The 20,245-nt window shown below is 34.8% G+C and overlaps 1 protein-coding gene across 6 annotated transcripts in view; it reads left to right on the top strand.

Annotated features, from left to right (window-relative positions):
• The window catches only part of LOC128555682 (sterol carrier protein 2-like), a 31,854-nt gene that overhangs the window by 7,162 nt on the left and 4,447 nt on the right, over window positions 1-20,245 (top strand). For 2 of the 6 annotated variants that reach the window (XM_053538772.1, XM_053538775.1), the window contains exons 3-14: window positions 6,768-6,839; window positions 7,155-7,219; window positions 8,800-8,863; window positions 9,300-9,364; window positions 11,381-11,507; window positions 15,479-15,542; window positions 15,961-16,047; window positions 17,055-17,257; window positions 17,773-17,868; window positions 18,349-18,456; window positions 18,804-18,957; window positions 19,277-19,370. In XM_053538772.1, the coding sequence (XP_053394747.1) occupies window positions 6,768-6,839; window positions 7,155-7,219; window positions 8,800-8,863; window positions 9,300-9,364; window positions 11,381-11,507; window positions 15,479-15,542; window positions 15,961-16,047; window positions 17,055-17,257; window positions 17,773-17,868; window positions 18,349-18,456; window positions 18,804-18,957; window positions 19,277-19,370 (1,199 nt within the window). Of the gene's footprint in view, window positions 1-6,767; window positions 6,840-7,154; window positions 7,220-8,799; window positions 8,864-9,299; window positions 9,365-11,198; window positions 11,326-11,377; window positions 11,508-15,478; window positions 15,543-15,960; window positions 16,048-17,054; window positions 17,258-17,772; window positions 17,869-18,348; window positions 18,457-18,803; window positions 18,958-19,276; window positions 19,371-20,245 lie in introns of all 6 variants that reach the window. The other 4 variants (XM_053538770.1, XM_053538773.1, XM_053538771.1 and 1 more) reach the window with 2 other exon arrangements.

Genomic DNA, 20,245 nt, shown 5'->3' with positions numbered 1-20,245 from the left:
ATGGACGAATGTTTGTTTTCAAAGTAGCGTGGTGCCAAACTTTTCCAATGACGTCATACATACGGAGCTATTCTCATTCGAATATCTATATTGGCATTTTGGTAACGAAAGTTTATGTAACGAATATTTAAATGACTGTTCATTACGCGAGAATTTTTATTGAAGTTTTCCATGAGCTACTTATCACTGGATATATCATTTATTAGTAAATCTTGCGACAATATCGGAGCATCGTATATAGTAATTTGCACTCATATTACTCTGCGATGGGTGACAACGAAGGTTTTGTAATTTACTTTTTTTTGTTGTGTATATTCTTATCAGTTTCACATGCAACATTTTATCCATGTATTTACTTTGACATGTTTTTATTTCAAAGACCTGTGTATAAAATGAGATGAGAAAGCATAATCAGGATGTTACGACAGAGCTGATGATTTGTATGATCATTCAAATATAGGATCACGAAGGTTTTTAAAAAGTCGAAATTCTGGCGACAATCAGATTCAGCAACGTATTAGAGAAATATATCAATAAAATTCTCTTTTAATTGTTTTTTCCAGGACATAAGACATAAAGATTGAATATGGCAGAGGGTTTTGAAAGAAATCAGTATGCTATAAAAGAACGAAATATTTTAAACATAAGTAAAAGTGTCGGCGACAGTAACGAAAGTTTAAATTTCGGAACTATATGCGCAACAATTTCGAGAAAACGTCCAGCACAATTATGAAATACAGTTCTATTTATTACTTTTGTTGTAAGTTCACATATAAACACCAAAAAGGACAAATAATCTTATAAATTTAAGTAAGATTTGGCCAAAACTTCAATGGACCTATATATTGAAAAACAGTGCTTGTCTTAGAGTAGTTTGGCAGCAAGTGTTGCTGTTTAACATGTACATTTGAACTTAAAAGAATAGATGTCCTTAAGAGAGCACAAACAAGTAAGATATCTTGAATATGGCTGGCGGCGGGGTGGGTGTGGTTACAACTTCACATTTGAAGGTTTGAACATTTTTAGTTCATCTGATTTTTTGAAAAAAAAAGATTAGTTATTGTCATCACTTGGTCGGTGTCGGTGTTGCCTGGTTAAGTCAGCTTTTCTCCTAAACTATCAAAGGTATTGCTTTGAAACTTGCAACACTTATTCACAATCAATAGCTGACCCTGTACAGCAAGAAACATAACTCCATCCTGCTTTTTGCAAGAATTATGGCCCCTTTTGGACTTAGAAAATATCAGATTTCTTGGTTAAGTTTTATGTTTAGGTCAACTTTTCTCCTAAACTATCAAGGCTATTGCTTTGAAACTTGCAACAGTTGTTCAACATCATAAGCTGACTCTGTACATCAAGAAACATAACTCTGTCCTGCATTTTGCAAGAATTATGGCCCCTTTTGGACTTAGAAAATATCAGATTTATGGGTTAAAGTTTTATGTTTAGGTAAACCTTTCTCCTAAACTATCAAAGCTATTGCTTTGAAACTTGCAACAGTTGTTCACCATCATAAGCTGACTCTGTACATCAAGAAACACAACTCCATCCTGCTTTTTGCAAGATTTATAGCCCTTTTTGGACTTAGAAAATCATGGGTAGGACAATTTTTAGCTCAACTATTCGAAGAAAAGGGGAGCTATCCTACTCGCCCCGGAGTCAGCGTGAGCGTTATCGTGAGCGTGAGCTTCACACAAATGTTAAAGTTTGCGTACCACCCCAAGTCCATTGAGATATTGCTTTCGTATTTTACATACTTGTTTACCATCATGACCCCAGTCTGTAAAAAAGGAGGAGGCAACTCTATCAAGCATTTTGACTGAATTATGGCCCCTTTTCGACTTAGAATATGCTTATTGTAATGTTAAAGTTTTACTCATAGCTTATATTATACTATCAAGCACTGAGAATAGTCGAGCGCGCTTTCAACTGACAGCTCTTGTTCTATTATACAAAAAAATCAGATGAGCGTCAGCACCCGCAAGGCAGTGCTCTTTTTTTTAAAAAAAGGAATGGGAAAAAAAATTTTTTTTGGGAGGGGGGCTGGTGTAACTGGGTGAGGGTACAAAACTTCACATGTTGATTATAAATATTGATGGAAAATTAAAACTGTTGGGAGGGGTGGTTGTGGGGGGGAAGGGATGCATGATCAGGGTGGTGGGCATGACTGGGTGGAGGAGCGAGGTGGGGGAACGGTACAACTTTGCATGTTGATGAATATTCATGGACGGTTTAAAAAAATTTAAAATAAGGAAAGAAAATTTTTTTAATTTTATTTTACTTCACATGTTTATAATAAATGTTCATGGAAAAGAATGAAAGAAGTTTAATGAAATTCTACCAAGTGGTAAGTTTGTTATGTACAAATATGTGGATTTTTAGCCCACCATCATCAGATGGTGGGCTATTCAAATCACTCTGCATCCGTGGTCCGACGTCCGTCCTTCCGTCCTTCCGTTAACAATTTCTCGTTATCGCATCTCCTCAGAAACTACCAGGGGGATTTTGACCAAACTTTGTCAGAATGATGTATTGGTACCCTAGTTGTGTCCCCCTGAAAATCAGACTGGTTCAACAATTCTTTATTGAGTTATGGCCCTTTGTTTATTTCTATAATTTACATAGATTTATATAGGGAAAAACTTGAAAATCTTTTGTCCAAAACCACAGAGCCTAGAGCTTTGATATTTGGTATGAAGCATCATCTAGTAGTCCTCTACCAAAATGATTCAAATTATTTCCCTGGGGTCTAATATGGCCCCGCCCCGGGGGTCACATGGTTTATATAGACTTATATAGGGAAAAACTTTGAAAAACCTCTTATTCAAAAACACAGGGCCTAGGGCTTTGATATTTTGTATGCGACATTATCTAGTGGTCTTCTACTAAGATTGTTCAAATTATTCCCCTAGGGTCAAATATGGCCTGCCCCGGGGGTCACATTGTTTACATAGACTTATATAGGGATAAACTTTGAAAATCTTCTTGTCCAAACCACAAAGCCTAGGGCTTTGGCATTTGTAATGTAGCATCATCTAGTGGTTCCCTACCAAGTTTGTTCAAGTCATCCCCTAGGGTCAGTTATGGCCCCACCCTGGGGGTCACATGGTTCATATAGACTTATATAAGGAAAAGCTTTTAAAATCTTCTTGTCAATAACCTACAACATTCAAGTTTGGACCACCTGTATGGTTTTGAGTGGCAAGATGAACCTTGACATGAGTTGACCTTGATTTTGACCTAGTGACCTACTTTCACATTTTTTAAGGTACAGGCTTCAAATTTGGACCACATGCATAGTTCTGTGCACTGAAAAAAACTTTGACCTTGATATTGACCTACTTTCACATTTTTGAAGGTACAGGCTTCAAATTTGGACCACATGCATAGTTCTGTGTTCCAAAATAAAATTTGACCTTGATTTTGACCTAGTGAACTACTTTCACATTTCTCGAGCTACAGCCTTCAAATTTGGACCACCTGCATAGTTTTGTGTTCCGAAATGAAATTTGACCTTCATTTTGACCTAGTGACCTACTTTCACATTTCTCAAGCTACAGCCTTCAAATTTGGACCACATGCATAATTTTGTTTACCGAAACAAACTTTGACCTTTACATTGACCTAGTGACCTACTTTCACATTATTGAAGGTACAGGCCTCAAATTTGGACCACATGCATAGTTCTGTGTTCCAAACTAAAATTTGACCTTGATTTTGACCTAGTTACCTACTTTCACATTTCTCGAGCTACAGCCATCAAATTTGGACCTCTTGCATAGTTTTGTGTACCGAAATGAACTTTGACCTTAAGATTGACCTAGTGACCTACTTTCACATTTCTGTAGGTACAGGCTTCAAATTTAGAAGTACATGCATAGGATTGTGTACCAAAGCAAACTTTGACCTTGACATTGACCTAGTGACCTACTTTCACATTTTTGAATATACAGGCTTGAAATTTGGACCACATGTATAGATTTGTATTCTGAAGAGTAATTTGACCTTGATTTTAACCTAGTGACCTACTTTCACATTTCTAAAGCTACAGCCTTCAAATTTGGACCACTTGCATAGTTTTGTGTACCAAAATAAACTTTGACCTTAAGATTGACCTAGTGACCTACTTTCAAATTTATCAAATTACAGCTTCAAATTGATGCACAGCATAGTTGTGTACAAAGAACTTGCCTTGAAATTGATAGTGACCTACTTTCACATTTCTCAGCTACAGGTTTCAATTTGACCAAGCTACATGTTTGTACGGAAATGAAATTTGACATTGACTAGTCAATAAGTTCAAAATTTGAATTCTACATAATGCACATTGTGGCTGCCAAATACTCTGTGATCTTAGTTAAGACATTAACAATAACGTTAGAAATTCTTGAAAGATATAAATTGTTGTGCACAACCACATTATGGTGATCTAAATTCATTTAAGTTTCATAGTTCTAGTCAAATATATCACAATTTGAAGCGAAATTGCCATATTTATAGTACCCTATATATAGTTAACACTAGAAACTTCTAAGGGCCATGACTCTGGAGTTACTTAGGCAATCTGATTGAAACTTTACAGGCTGCATAACCTCATAGTGGTGAACATGTATTGTATATGAAGTTTTATTTAAATATTCCCAACCATTTCCTAGATATGGCTCTGGACGGACAAACGGATGGAAAGACGGACGGAAGAACGGACGGACAACGCCAAAACTATATCCCTCCGACTTCGTCGGGGGATAATGAACATAAACTTACATGCTTTCACAACCGACTATGTTAAACAGTAGTAAACAGTATCAAACATATCTTACATAATTATGTGCTGAAAAAACAATACTAGGTATATTAGGACATTCATAACCGTTAGTAAAATTTCTTTGAAAATATAAATTGCTTTATAATTTACGTTAAAAATACAAACAGGTGCTGTTAAAGTTTAGGAGTACACCGTCAAAACATAGAAATATTTGATAACAACATTACCAACAATCTGCCTGACCATTACTCTATACTGTCCCGCACAGTGGATACTAATAAAAAATATTCTGAAAAAGTTGTCCCCCTTTAAAAATGAATGCCATTTGTAAAGTCCCCATTTAAAAATGAATGCCATTTGTAAAGAAATAAAAATTAAATGATTGCTGAAAACTACATTCCACCTAGCTTTGCGAAATTTCAGTACTGGGACATACTGAGTATTGCAAATGCATCAAAACAAAGACATGTAACAGTTCTGTGAGAATGGTAAGTTATAAAAGGACTGGTGTTGAACTGTCCAAAAGTATGGCCTCTTCATGCAGTCCTTTTCTGGAATTCAATGTATACTAGTGTACCAGTATACTATACTGACAAGTGTTTTGTAGAGTATTATGCATGTTTTATATGCTGCTCAATTTTCATGTGAAACAACCCTTTGTTTCTATGACTTGGTGTTGTTTGAATGTAAGGCTAAGTGTAGGCATAGGAAATAGAGATCAATATAATTGCACCTTTACTAATCCTACCAGGTGTTCTGTATTACAAAAGTGGATCTATTGTGACATTTTGATACAAGCAAAACTGTATTATCTGCACTATTATTTACTACTGGTACTTCGTTTTATTATTGGCTTGTATAAAGTTAATTTTTACATTGTAAGTTGACAGAATCATGGAACATGTCTTGAGGGTAAATCAAAACACAAATTAATAAAACTTAAATGATTTTTGTATGTGCAAAAAAGTTGAAATTGTGTTTAAACAGTTTTCATTTTCCACTCAATTTGTAATTGCAAGGGAATAAATAATAGATTCTAAATATAATTACCTAGCCCAGAAAGTTGTCAATCTTTGTGAATCACAACTAAATTAAAATTAAACTTCAGTTATTGGGTAGTAAAAAACTGTATAAAATTCAATTTGTGAATCATTTTTGGTTATTTCAAGGACTTGGACAATTAATTTCTAGACTTTATTTATCATGTAATTCATATCATTGAAAATTTTTAGGGCTTATTTAACTAAGTGTAAGGTCAACAGTTCCTGAGGCAATGCAGGTGTATTACTGTCACTAATCCATATAGTAACAAGTAATGACTGTAATGTTATTGACTTCTCATCTTACTGTTATAAGGTGTGAAAGAATTATAAATTAAATTTAAGGGGTATAATTTTATCTAAAGGATAAATTTTTGTCTTGATCGTGTTTCCCAGTATTTACTGGGAATTCTGTATTTCCTACCATCACGGGAAATACAAGTATATCCTGCTTTAATGCCAAACCTGAATTGCCCTGAAATGTTTAACCTCGATGGTCTGATATTGTTATTGCACATTTAGTCTTTAAACTTGATCTGGTTGAACCCTTCATCTCTGACATCAGCCTCATCAGGCATTTATGATGGGTCTTCACATAATAGTATTTACTGAAAACTTTATTGTTAAACTCACCCACAGACATTATTGCAATGGTTATATAGCACACACTTGCCAGTTTAGTAGCACTTGTAAAATGAGCAAAATAAAAAAAAAAAATGAAAGAAATGAGTAACTGCTACTTTAGCAACATTTTATGACTTTTACTGTATTTCATGTGTTTTAAAATAGGTCATTTTCCAGAAAAATAGAGTGATGTACATTTATATTAGGTACAATTAAATATGTACATAATGGTTTCATTATAAATTAGCAGTTAGAGTTTTATCAAGGAAAGTAGTCTATGGATGGACACTAAATCTCTTACTGCTCTTGTGATAAATAAGCCTTTGTTATTGTTACAGGAACAAAGGCCCTGGAAGATGCCGGACTCTCGTATGATGCAATTGAGCAGGCGTGTGTAGGTTATGTCTATGGTAAGTAGGCAAGAGAAGCCCTGTATGTAAGCTGTTGTACAGTATCAGTTATCACAGCCTAGCAAGGCAAAATATATTTGGATTTCATTTTAATGTTCACGTTAAGCAGAGCTTTAATCATAAGCTTAAAACTGCTGTAGAAGGCCTCGCAAGTATCACTTGTTTTTAAACATTACAGAAAGTTGCCTCTCTGTTGATAAGAGTAGCTGCATCACTTAACTGTCTATATATAGCACCTATGTAGACTGGGACTTGGGTGTGTGGTAAGTACATACCTTGTTTCAATACTTACTACTGAGACTTACTTAATTTCAGGTGATTCAACATGTGGACAGAGGGCCTTGTATCAACTTGGAATGACTGGAATTCCTGTATATAACGTAAGTAAACTTACACTTAATGAAATGTAAGTCTGATGTCACAGGAGGCTTAGGTCTGAAAACTTCAGTGGTTTTTAAAAAAAAAAACATGAGACATTTATTATTTTCTTTTAATAGAACTTTGGCTTGGCCAAATGGTAATATTTGAATTGGAAGTTTATCGTTGTTCTCAAACACTTCTTGAAAGAATATAAGTAGCCCCTGAAATTATGGAAATGTGATGACTCTGTATGTGCTTAGAACCAAATGACATGAACACTCAGTTATATAGGTATCAGCAGGAGTGACAGATTAGGTTTACACTACAGTGTGAAATGGTAAGAAGAACAAAGGACTTTGAGACACTCCAGTATAGCATAAACTGAAGAGAGTTATTTTTGTCTAGGTTCTGAGCAACTATGACACCATCATTGTTTAGTTTCTGAATCAGTACATGCTTAACTGTTCCCCAAAAGTCAGTCATGGCGAAACAGCATTTTAAAAAACAGTTTGGCGGTAGTAAAAACTACCCTGCTGTGAACTGTATCGAACATACGGTCCGAGGCCCTGACCCTCCATGTCAAACCTAGCCATTTGATGTTGGACAGGTCCGATGGAATTTTGCCATGACTTGAACAGTCAGGGGTGTAACTGTTTCAAGTTATCGCAGTTTATTACACATTTGAGTTATTGCTTATACTTCCATAATTTGTTTCAGTTATCATAAAATATTACAAAACCCTCCTGTGCCAATTCCTCATTTTAAATGAGACTAATGCTATTATTTCCTGAATCCTTGACCCTTTATCTTTCCAGCTATGCAGTAAAATGTTTTACGCAAGGCCAATAAAGTTTTACGCAAAAGTTTTAAAGCTATAAAACTCTTAACATCCCATTATGCTTATCAGGTCATGATCAGACTAAAAGAGAATTCGATTAACCACAGTTTGATACTAATTTCACTTTAAAGGTCACTTTGTGAGAACAGCAAAAAGACTTTTTTTGAATAACTTACCTGAGTTAACAATATTTTTATAACTAATAAAGGTTATAAAAATGCTTGAAAAAGTAACTGAAATAGGTTACATAACTTAAAACAGTTACACCCCTGACTGTTGAAGTAACTGCCAGTTTTTCCACATGTATCAGCAAACAAATTATTTCGGAAACAATATCTTCTTTAACATCAAGGGAGAACATACACCTCACTTGGGATTTGACTCGTTCAAACTCACCGTCTCCCACTCCATAGATCTCAGCTTTCCCTATTGAGCTAAGTAGATATACTCAAGCTTGCAGAAATTGTCAATTTTTATATGTTTTTGGCACCTTTGAAATTTCAAGAAGATTACAATGTCTCAAAAACGTTACATAATATTATATTGCTTTGAAACATTGAGGATGGTTCAAAAAATCATTTTACACCCCCATGGTGAGTCCTGAGCCCCCTAGTGACCTTGTCCTTGAAGAAATTAGCATTTTATAGATTTTTTTTACGCATTTGAAAATTGCTCTTAGGCGAGGCACTTCCTGGGGGTTTCCTTGTTGAATATATGACTGGAAGCTCAGTGCTATAACTGACATCATATTGTTTTCACCAGGTAAACAACAACTGTGCCACTGGTTCAACTGCTCTTGTCATGGCTAAGCAGCTGATTCAAGGAGGTAAGTGCAGACATAAAATTTTACCTTTATTTCTTGGAAGATGCACTTTTTTTTGTGTTCACTAGGTAAATTTCACTTTTGCTGCTATCAAAACCTGGGAAGTCACTATATGACTTATAATTGTGTTTGTGTGATGTTAAGCTCAATGAAAAACAAAACTAAAAAATTTGCTCCAATAAAATACATTTGATATTTTTTCGTGTTTTACAAGAAAAGAAGGTTTCATGTTCTTGTAAACCATGCTTGACTGTCTTCTTCTTTATATAATTTCAAACAATGTTTGAATACCAGCCACATGCTATTCTGTAAAGATAAATGCATTTTCTTTAAGACATGATTTCATTTAATTTAACACTTTTTTCATGATATTGACAAGGTCAAAGTCCTGTTTGTGAAACCAGGGTTATATTGTTTAATAATGTTTAATTCTCTGCAGGAATGGCAGATTGTGTGATGGCTCTTGGGTTTGAGAAGATGCAAAGAGGATCACTAAAAGCGACTGTGAGTAGATCGTTCATTTGGCATACTTTACATACTTGTTATCCCCTGCCAAAGCTGCCAAAGCAGAGGGATATTGTTTTCGCATTGTCCCCCTGGCTGTTTTTTTTTCTGTCCATCCGCGCATCCATCCATCCGAAATTGAAAATACTTGTAATTCAAAAGGTATTTTAGCTAGAATCTTTGCCTGTAGTATTATCCCCCTTGACCTAGGGAAAGCAGAGATTTTCCTGTTGATTTGGTAAAATAAATTAAAATGCTTATATTTCAAAATGTCTTCTAGCTAGAATTACCAAACCTCACATGTTTATTCATTTGCACATGACCTTTGCTCACATAAAGTATTATTGCCCTTGACCCAGTAAAAGCAGAGTTTTTCCACTTGGTTTGGTGAAAACAATCTGAAAATGCTTATGATTCAAGGAGTGTATTAAACTCGCTAGAATCACCAAACCTCGACTAATTATTAATTAACTCAGGACCTTTACTCACTTTTAGTATTATTCCCCTTGCAGGGATCATCCTAAGTCCAAATTTTAGGGAGGGAATGACTTCTCCCTCCTCTCCCTCCTCAGAATTTAGGGAGAAGTGGAGGGATTTAAGGAGAAGTTTTGGCAGAGTATTTCTCAATTTGCGCCTATATATTTCATATTACGTACTGTAAATCCGGTATTATTCGCGGTGTTTCAATTTTCGCTATTTTTCGGGAACCGGGTACATCGCGAAATCATGAATCCGCATAAATATCCTTCCATAACATACAGACATATCTGAAAATATGTCCAAAATACGGTCAAGTTCAGCAATGAATACTAGCCGCCTATACATCGATGTTTATTGATTGAATTTCAATTCATTTCACATTTCAATACATTATGAATAATTCATGTAGAATATACTGCTTAAGGTTACATTTACATGCAGCTGGCAGTTTTTAACAGAGAGCATCTTCTGGATGCACTTCGTATGTGTCAAACAAGCAGAGCGCGTGTTGTCTGAGGAGAAGATCTATATCATCCCTTATCTTCTCAACAAACCTGATTTTTTTACACATTTTGTTTAGACAACAATAGGGATAAGCAGACAGTTTATCACACCATTGTATTATATACTTGTTTAAGTTGATTATGAAATGGCTGTAACAAACATTTTATCAGCTATTAAGTGTAATAAGAATAATCACCAGTAAATTGAATAAAGGATTTAAAGGCTCAATTATTTCAGTCTGTATGAATAAAGTAACCGATTGCTAAAATGAAATAAACGTTATGGACCATGTGTTTGACGAGTCTTTGGCATGCATAAATTCGGTATGGTACTGAAAAATTGGCATTGATATAATCACAACTTCCGGAACTGAAATTTCGCTAATATGAGATAAGAACCTTCGCGAATTTAAATTTCTGACCCTTCCGTCGCGAATTCATAAATTTGCGAAATAAAGATCACGCTAATATAAAATGATTTACAGTAATCAAGATATGTTTAATAGGTTAGTAACTAAATAAACATAATGATGAATGATTTAACATTAATGAATAAATAACTTCAAAGTATGATTTATAATAAATATCAAAGCAATGTTTAGTGTATTTCATGGAACAACAAACAACTATTTACAGTGAACAGTGCCAAAGTTTATCACATCATATATGTAGCTGTAAATATAAAGATATATGTTGTCCAGTATCATCTGTATGATTGTTTGCTCAGTATATATTGTCTGTACCAGGTTCTTTGGCCATTTGTAATAAAATTTTGAGTATACCCAATCATGTTTCATTGACTACATTCAAAGTGGATGCCAGCTAGATATTAAATAGATGATAAATTACAGTATGATGACAGAGCAAATCCTATGGAGAACCATGTGGGTATGATGATTGAGGCTCGAGGCTTTGAAAGTGGACCTGTCACTGCACAGATGTTTGGAAACGCAGGCCGGGAACACATGGAAAAATATGGTAAACATCTGTGTATATTTCTCGGTGTGATACACTTTTCACTCATTTTCAGCAGTTCACGGACAGGGCCTCTCCAATGAGTAAACATGTACAAGTAAATAAAGAAACTTATGGTAGAGGTACTGGGCCACTGGCAGCTCAGATGTTTGGTAACGCTGGCCGTGAACATATGGAAAAATACGGTAAAGCGTTTCGAATTATCACCACATCCATATATACATAAACAGAGAATACCTGTCCATACTTTCACCTGCCTGCTGATGAGAAGGAATAGAACATGTATTTAACTTCAAACATTTGGCATTAAACTTTAAGTATTATCTGTTCTTTAAGGAATTCAGGAACATTCAGCTTTGGTAGACTTTCAAAGAGCTTTTTTTTCATAGAATTTATTTCTCAGCATACCTGTGCACATGGAGCTAGCTTTTAGGATGGAGGTATGTTCACTTTCTGTCTGCCATCCATCCGTCCACAAATTCTAAAGAACATCTGCTTCTAAACCACCAAGCAATTCTAACCAAACTTAATAGGGATGTTTCTTTGGTAGCTATCCTTCAGATTTTTCCAAATTTTTCAGTAATTCATGCAGAATTGGGGTTGCCATGGCAGTGTAAAGTGAAAACTATAAAAATCTTCTAAGAAACTTCTGGCCCAGTTTCAAATTAATTATGCACAAATGCATCTTGAGTAACCTTCAACCAAATTATTTGGTTTATATTTATCTCCTCCTTTGAAACAACAGCTAGATTTTAAAATAATTTCATACTGATATATCTTTAATGACCCTTTACTAAATTTGTTCGTTTTGATTTGATTACAAATATAGCCTCCAGAGAGTGGTGCTAGTTTTTTTTTTCTGTATGGAATAGTCTTCTCTGAAACCACTGACCTGGTTTCAAAACAATTTTAATGAGATGTGCCTTGGGTGACCGTCTCCCAAATTCCTTCAAGCCTTGTAGAATTTGTTAAGAGTGAAGGGCTAATTTTCCCTATATGGCAATATAAAAAATTCTGAAATGCTAGTCCAATTTTAAAATAATTTCACACAAATGTTCCTTATCTGCCAAATTCCATCTAATGATACCACTGTATTAAAAAAGACAGACAGAAGGGGATGGGGCCGGTTTTTAGTATATGGCAACTGTGGAAATTTTAATGTATGGCAATAAATGGTAGGTTGTCACGCTCATTTGTTTATACATGCCTGGACCGGAAATGATAGTATGTCTTGCAGAATAGTTCAAATAGAGCGCAAATGATGGCGAATTATTCTTCACAGTGAATTACCAACTCTGTGTGGGTAAATTAATCAAGATATTTGTGCTACTGTGAAATCATTTAATTTCGTAGGCATGAAATTTTGAGGTTTTGGTCAAAATGGCAATTTCGTGGGGATGTTAATTTGTGGATTTCAACTTCTGAACATTTTACGTGTTTGTTGGGATTAAATTTCATGGATTGAAAATTAGTCCCCCAGGAACATTAATGATTTCACAGTGTATGACATTTCATTTTAAATGTGCTTTTCAGTAAAATATTTGATGAAATTTGAAATAATTTTGAAGAAATTTGAGAATCTTGTCTGAAACTGCTGTTTTGCATCAAAATGATTTTGCACAAATGTTCCTTAGGAGACTCTCTTCCATCTTCCTTCAGATCAAGATTCTACTCCATCAAAAACATGGCCACCAGCAGGCTTTGCATGCTTTATTTATGTATTGGGTAAACTGTCTTTGAATGTCATCTTTCCTGGAGCTGCTTGGCTGATTTTAAAATGATTTTAATGAAATGTTACATACAGGGACCCTCTCAAAAAACATGGCCACTACAGGAAAAAGTCTTTAAACCATGTTTCACAGACTGAATTAAAAGGCAGTGCAGGGTATTAAATGAAAAAATATACATCAGAACTTTATAAATTTCGGGGCAATGATTTTTGCATGTATAAATCTGATTTACACATGGTTTTTACGAGAGGAATCACAAAGGTAGTGGCAAAGTAGCTATTTTAAAGTTATAGTTTGCAGCAAAAACATCATAATGAAAGATTGACTGGACATCCACGATAATTTTCATAGCCCAAGTGAATTATTTCATACGACGTATAAACGCCGGAGTGTATATATAGTGTTAAAACAGTTTTTTTTTTGCGGCAAAATATTTCAAGTCTAATACATCTGTTATTGTGAAATTTAGATCAAATGTGATTGAACTGTTTCTTTGCGGATGTATGGGGCTAAATGGTAGGTTGTCATGCTCCTTTGTTACATGCCAGGCCAAAAATGGTAGTACGTCTTGCGGAATAGTTCAATTAGAGCGTAAATGATGGAGAATTATTCTTCATAGTGAATTACTCGGTGTGTGTAAACTAATCAAGATATTTATGCTATGTGACATTTCATTTTAAACGTGCTTTTATGGAAAATATTTGATCAAATTTGAAGGCGCTATTTTTCGATGAGTAGTACATGGTGCTAAATATCACGTTGACGTGACGTCAACATAATATAATTATTGTTGTGATGATTTAAGCATTGCCTAGCCATATTAGAATATGAATTAAATGGGATTTAGTTTTGATGATCAATACAGCTGTATGGGGCCTCCGTGGCCGAGTGGTTAAGGTCGCTGACTTCAAATCACTTGCCCCTCTTCGATGTGGGTTCAAGCCTCACTCGGGGCGTTGAATTCTTCATGTAAGGAAGCCGTCCAGCTGGCTTACGGAAGGTCGGTGGTTCTACCCAGGTGCCCGCTCGTGATGAAATAATGCACAGAGGGGCACCTGGGGTCTTCCTCAACCATTAAAGCTGGAAAGTCGCTATATGACCTATCATGTGTCGGTGCGCCGTTAAATCCAACCAATACAGCTGTGATCTCATAATGTTTTGTCAGTAATTATCAATTCTTTTACACTTTTGTCAATTTCTATGCCAGTTACATTTTTATGCTCCTTTTAAAAAAGATCAAATTTATGTTTTGCTCATTGACAGTTGGGTCATTGTTGGGCTGTAAACCATTTGGTTTCCAGTCAATAACTAAAGAATACTAGTATATGTTCTCACATTGGTCAAACTCCATAGGATGATTGGCTATGGTCAAAAGATAACCCCTTGTGTTGGGGGTCAATAGGTCAAGGTCACATTGACCTTGAGACTGAAAATGTTTTTCTATGCAATAACCAAAGAATGCTTTGGCTTACAGTCATCAATTTTCAAAGGATGATTACCTGTGGTTGATAACTGTCTCCTATGGTTTGGATGTTGGTAGGTCACAGTGACCTTGAGATGGAAAAATGTTTTCGCTCAATGACTAAAGAACTAGAGTTGTTAAAATGCATCGGATGATTGCATATTGTCAGTAGATGACCCCAGTTGCTTTGAGGTTTTAAGTTCTTAGTGACCTTCAGTGCTTGAGACAGAGAATTGTCTCCTCACAATAGCTAAAGAATAACTCTTTTACCTCTGTCTTACCATGTTATGACCCTTGGTTGACGTAGTTGTTGCATAGTTGAGTATGCTGTCTTGCACAAAGCTTCTTGTGTCCCTTAAATAAATGTCTAACAGATTACATGAAAAGTAAGACATTAAATGTTGCTTTAATAAGATTGACCAACTTTAAGAGAACAAGTTGAAGTAAATGATGGCACGCCAAGACTAAGCCCGACTTGCCTTCTGTCCTACATGGTTGGAAAAATTTAGTTGAACGCTGATAGTTCAGTAGAACTGCTAATTTTTTCACTTGGTAACACCATAATATTTGTTGTATTTATACTAATATATGAAAAGTCAGTATTGTGCTCTCAAGTACTTCTCCCGCACGATAATTTAAACGACAGCATATTGATATTGTTGTTTGATTGTTATGGTTCTCATGCATCCTTGAACTGAAAAAGGTTATCAATGATAGAAGTTAAGTGCATACTGTAATGTTATACAAAAATATTTTCTGCATTGAAACGTTTTAATGAAAAAAGTCATAATTATGAACATGTTATCGTTTGAGTTATTGTGAGGGATTTATAACTGCAATTTGATGATAGCAAAAATGACACAGTCTAAAAATCAACAAAAACATACATGTATAAACAAAGCTGAGTAGATAATCCTAGCAATGAAAATGCCTGTTGAACTTACCAGTTACTTGTATTTTTCAGGAACAAAACCAGAACATTTTGCAAAGATTGCTTGGAAAAACCACAAACATTCCACAAATAACCCGTATGTATTTCATATCTATTGCATTTTAAAGGTCAATAATTTTATGTTGCAGATTCTTACCACTGTATGAGTAGTTTTATATCTTACTGACGCAAAACAAGCTTTTTGTTACCCATTTTAGTCAGATCAGTCAGTGTTTCTTTTCTTAAAATTAAGCCTGCTGGCAGCAAGTGATTCTGCCATCCATGCAGGCTGATCATGGTCTGCACTGTTTGCTACTCAGTAAAGTTTTAGTGAACACCCATTTGAATAATAAGTGCTACTGCCCAAATTGAATGCTGGACCAGTCCATTTAGAAATGTTAAGCTAGTTTATTCACATCATAAATATATTGCTTAGCTGACATACTTTTTGCTTGAAACATTGAACATGAAAAATTTAATGCATATGTGTAATTGACTTGGTTATATGTTTACAGGTATTCACAATTCCAAGATTATTACACGTTAGACCAGATACAGGCTTCACCAAAAGTACATGATCCACTCACAAAACTTCAGTGCTGGTATGATCAATGTTCACTTTTATTTATTTACAAATTGGTTACAATTTGGTTTTTGTTGGGTTTAATGTCACAGCGACACAATTATAGGTCATATGGCGACTTTCCAGCTTTTATGGTGGAGGAAGACCCTAGGTGCCCCTCCGTGCATTATTTCATCACGGGCGGGCACCTAGATAGAAATTAGAACCACCGACCATCCATTTATAAGCCGGCTGGATGGCTTCCTGACATGAAGAATTCAACGCTCTGAGTAAGGCTCAAACCAACTTTGGTTTGGGGCCAACAACTTTAACCACTCGGCCACAGAGGCCCCTGGTAACAAATTGGTATATCTGTCACGTTTATACCACTCTGACTACCAAGATTACTACTTTTAATAATATATATTTGTAGGTTTATTGGTTAACATTTGAAATAAAATTATGAAATAGTCTTCAAACACACTTTAGATTATTTTGAGCAGTTGCTATACATTAAATAAAACCACTGATAGAAGATAAATTGATAAAAGTTACTTTAAAAATCTTGTTTTTCAATTCTTTACCATTTGCGACTTTTCATTTATGTATGCATATATTTTATTGCATTTGATGAAAACTTAGCAAAATCTTTATTGCAAAATTTAATACAGCTGTTGAATGTGTATGGCAGTAAATTTTAAACAACAAAAATTTATTGGTGAAAATATGTTGATATACATTCATATAGAGAATATTTGTTTGTTTCAGTGTAAGATTGCAATATCTTTCATGAATGAACACCAGATGCAATTTAAGATATGGTGTTCATGAGTGAAAGATATTTTGATCTTACATGTAAAACAAGCAAATTTTCTTTTTATTTCATGTTTTGACTAAATCTACCCATTTTATAGTTTAAGTGACAAATAGATTTGATATTTTTCACTGTGAAAATGCCAGATATATTTCACTCTAATATTTTGATAATTCACTGAAAAACATGCAATAATTTATGATCTTAATGAAGAGATATGTTGAAAATTCCAGTCCAACATCCGATGGTTCAGCAGCTGCCATTCTGTGCAGTGAAGAGTTTGTACACAAACACAATCTAGAGTCCCAGGCAGTAGAAATTGTTGCCATGGAGATGGCCACAGATCTGCCAAGTGCCTTCAAAGATAAAAGCTGTATCAAGATGGTGGGGTATGATATGGCCAAGAAAGCTGCTGACAAAGTATTCCAGGAAGCGGGTAAGAGGACATGTTACTGTCGTACTTTGAAGTACATTTTCAGGGCTGCAAGGATATTGAATGGAAAAATGGTTTAATGGCTACTGCATCAGTCGGGTTGCTGCTGCTTGTGTAAAACACAGTATATCAGAGAGCTAGATACATGTTCCTTCTACAGGTTTCGGGTTTAAGTTTTGAGTCTGTGAGAAAGTTTTCAGATTGTGCGTAAAAAGTTATTGTATTTTATTCAACTGTTTCTCATTGACTATGAAAGTTTTAGAAGAGATGGTAACATGCTAACTGAACTTGGCATTAGTAAGCATGCCTACATATTTTTTGGAAGTTTTGAATTGAAAATCGGAAATTATGGTAATATACTTTTTACTTTCTATTATTGGGGTAAATAGTTTGTCAATAGCGTTGGTTGTTGTGGAAGTATTAAATACAACTTTATGTAGTATATGATTTCTTTTGTAACAGAATATGAAGTTGTTCTGTCGTAAACATCGTATTCGTAAGTTTTTGTTTCATTACAGGTTTGAACAGGGACGATGTACAGGTTGTGGAATTACATGATTGTTTCTCTTGTAATGAATTGATAACATATGAAGCACTGGGACTCTGTCCTCCAGGTATTTTATGATCTATTTTTTAGAATAGCCAGCTGACTTATTCAGATTGAAAAAAAGAGAGATAGAGTTAAGGAGGTACAAACTTTAAGAAGATCTTTTGAACCTCCTTTAAAATCTTGTTTATTTTCAAGGATCTTGAAATGATTAAAAAGAATGCAGCTATGCTGTATGATATTTCAAAGCTTCAAATCAAAGTGATTCATGAGGTCAACAGTACACAATTAGACCATAACGGCTCACTGTATATTAAGTGATTTGTAAGTGTTACGACATCATTTTGGAAAATGTTACTACACTGAAAAAGTCATCTTGGTTAAAAGAGGCATTATGTTTAGCCTACCTGTTAGTTATTTCAAATATTCATTCAGCCTTCCATTTATATTGACCCTGGAAAAAGCATTCCTTGTTCACAGTTGAGTATGTATTTTAATGGTTTTGAAATGTGGAATTCTAAGAATATGTATGCTGTGTATATTTCAGGTAAGGCAGGAGAGATGGTGGATAAAGGAGACAATACATATGGTGGTAAATATGTTGTCAATCCAAGTGGAGGACTAATATCAAAAGGGCATCCACTAGGTGCTACAGGTATGTCATATACATATTTTAGTTTTAGAATTGGAAAAACATGCCAGATGTCTTATCTGATACAATTGATTGAGAGAGAACATAAGTTTTGTACTTTACAGTCAGTATGTTTGTGAGATTTGGATTTGTATGTACATCCATGTTGCTAAATTTTGACCATTATCACATAAAGTATTGTCCTTTACCTGTACAGCAGTAATGATAATTATAAAACATAAAAGAATGAAGATATGAGTGTACATAGGAATGGGACATCAAATGAGGCATTGGCACATACAATGGATTATGGTATAAATGAATATAAGATTTTTTCGTAATAAAGTATAACTATTATGTCTTGTCTCTAGGTTTAGCTCAGTGTTCAGAGCTGTGCTGGCAGCTTCGAGGTATGGCCAACAAGAGGCAGGTTAATGGAGTGAAGGTAGCACTACAGCACAACATTGGTCTGGGAGGTGCAGCCGTAGTAGGTCTCTACAGGCTCGGGTTCCCACAAAAAGCTGCGTAAGTTACATCTTCAGGATGGTTCACTACAATCTCTGACTTGCATATTGTTTGTTATCTCTCATTTATGTTGGAATTTTCGCTAGCAAAATAGCTTTAGACTTGTTTCCCCTATGTAAATCTATGTAATTTTTTTATTTAGATTGCTACATTTTATATAGTGTATGTTGATTGAATATGTATCAATTGTCCCAGTGATGGTTTAAATGTACCAGTTTATTGAAATAAACTAAATGAAGATATAGCTGAAATGAAATTGTTAAAAACTTTTCGTGGTTTTCTACCTGATCCAAGTGTCATTTGTTTTAAATCCTTTCAGGTCCAGACTTCAGGCGGTTCCTGCCAGCACTGTGTCACCTGAAAGCTTCAAATGTAATGCCATCTTTAATGGAATCAGTGATGTCTTGAAACAGGTATAAAGTGATAAATTGTCTGACAAGAATGTCATATTCCATAGTAAAATATGAAGTGCAACATTAAGAAGTGATATTCTTGTATAAATAATGTGACCATGGATTTTGTTTCAAATGAAAATGCCTAGACTATCGCTTATACACAGTGATCATCATTCAACATGACATACTGAAGATCAGTTGTTTAAAGTAGTAATGTAGTACAGTTTAAAAAGTGAGATATATTATAATGTAAATATCAAAGTCTATGCACCTGGTAACTTTTACAATGACAAGTCCAAAGTCTTAGATATGTGCACTTCATTTATCAGCGTCTGTTATCGTTAACTGCATGATGTGTTTAACGTAATTTTAGAGGCACATTAAGGGTAACTAGCTGTATGCACATATGGTGTTAGAATTAAAGGTTAGATAAAAAAAGCTAGTTAAAAATGGTAAAGGGGTATAACTTTGTGAAACAGCAAAAAAAAAAACAGCTAAAAATTTTAGGTTACTTTTCCCAGTTTTGATTTCATTTGATCTCAAGTTGAATTTTTAGCTTGACTGTTGTCCTTGTCACAGCTTGGTGGCGTTAGATTAAAGTTTTATATTTCACTGTATCTACTTAACTATTACTCCTATTGTCGCCATCAACAAAACTCAGATAAGCATTAATCTTGGTAAGAGGCTGAAATCTTATAGTTAAGGGTCAAGACAATGCCTTTGGGGGTCAGATCTTTTGATAGTGTTTGTCAGAGTTGTACACAATGATGACTTGACATGCAATATGCAGGTTCTGTAACTCTATTCTGCATTTTTACCAAGTTATGCTGAATCCTCATTGTTGCTAGTTTTTGGTTAAGTTTTTGTATGTAGGCTGATATCTCAGTAATCAC

Source organism: Mercenaria mercenaria, chromosome 3 (genome assembly GCF_021730395.1).
Source record: "Mercenaria mercenaria strain notata chromosome 3, MADL_Memer_1, whole genome shotgun sequence".
Taxonomy (NCBI): domain Eukaryota; kingdom Metazoa; phylum Mollusca; class Bivalvia; order Venerida; family Veneridae; genus Mercenaria; species Mercenaria mercenaria.
The sequence above is the reverse complement of the archived record's forward strand: the minus strand, read 5'-3'. Positions and strand labels throughout refer to the sequence as shown.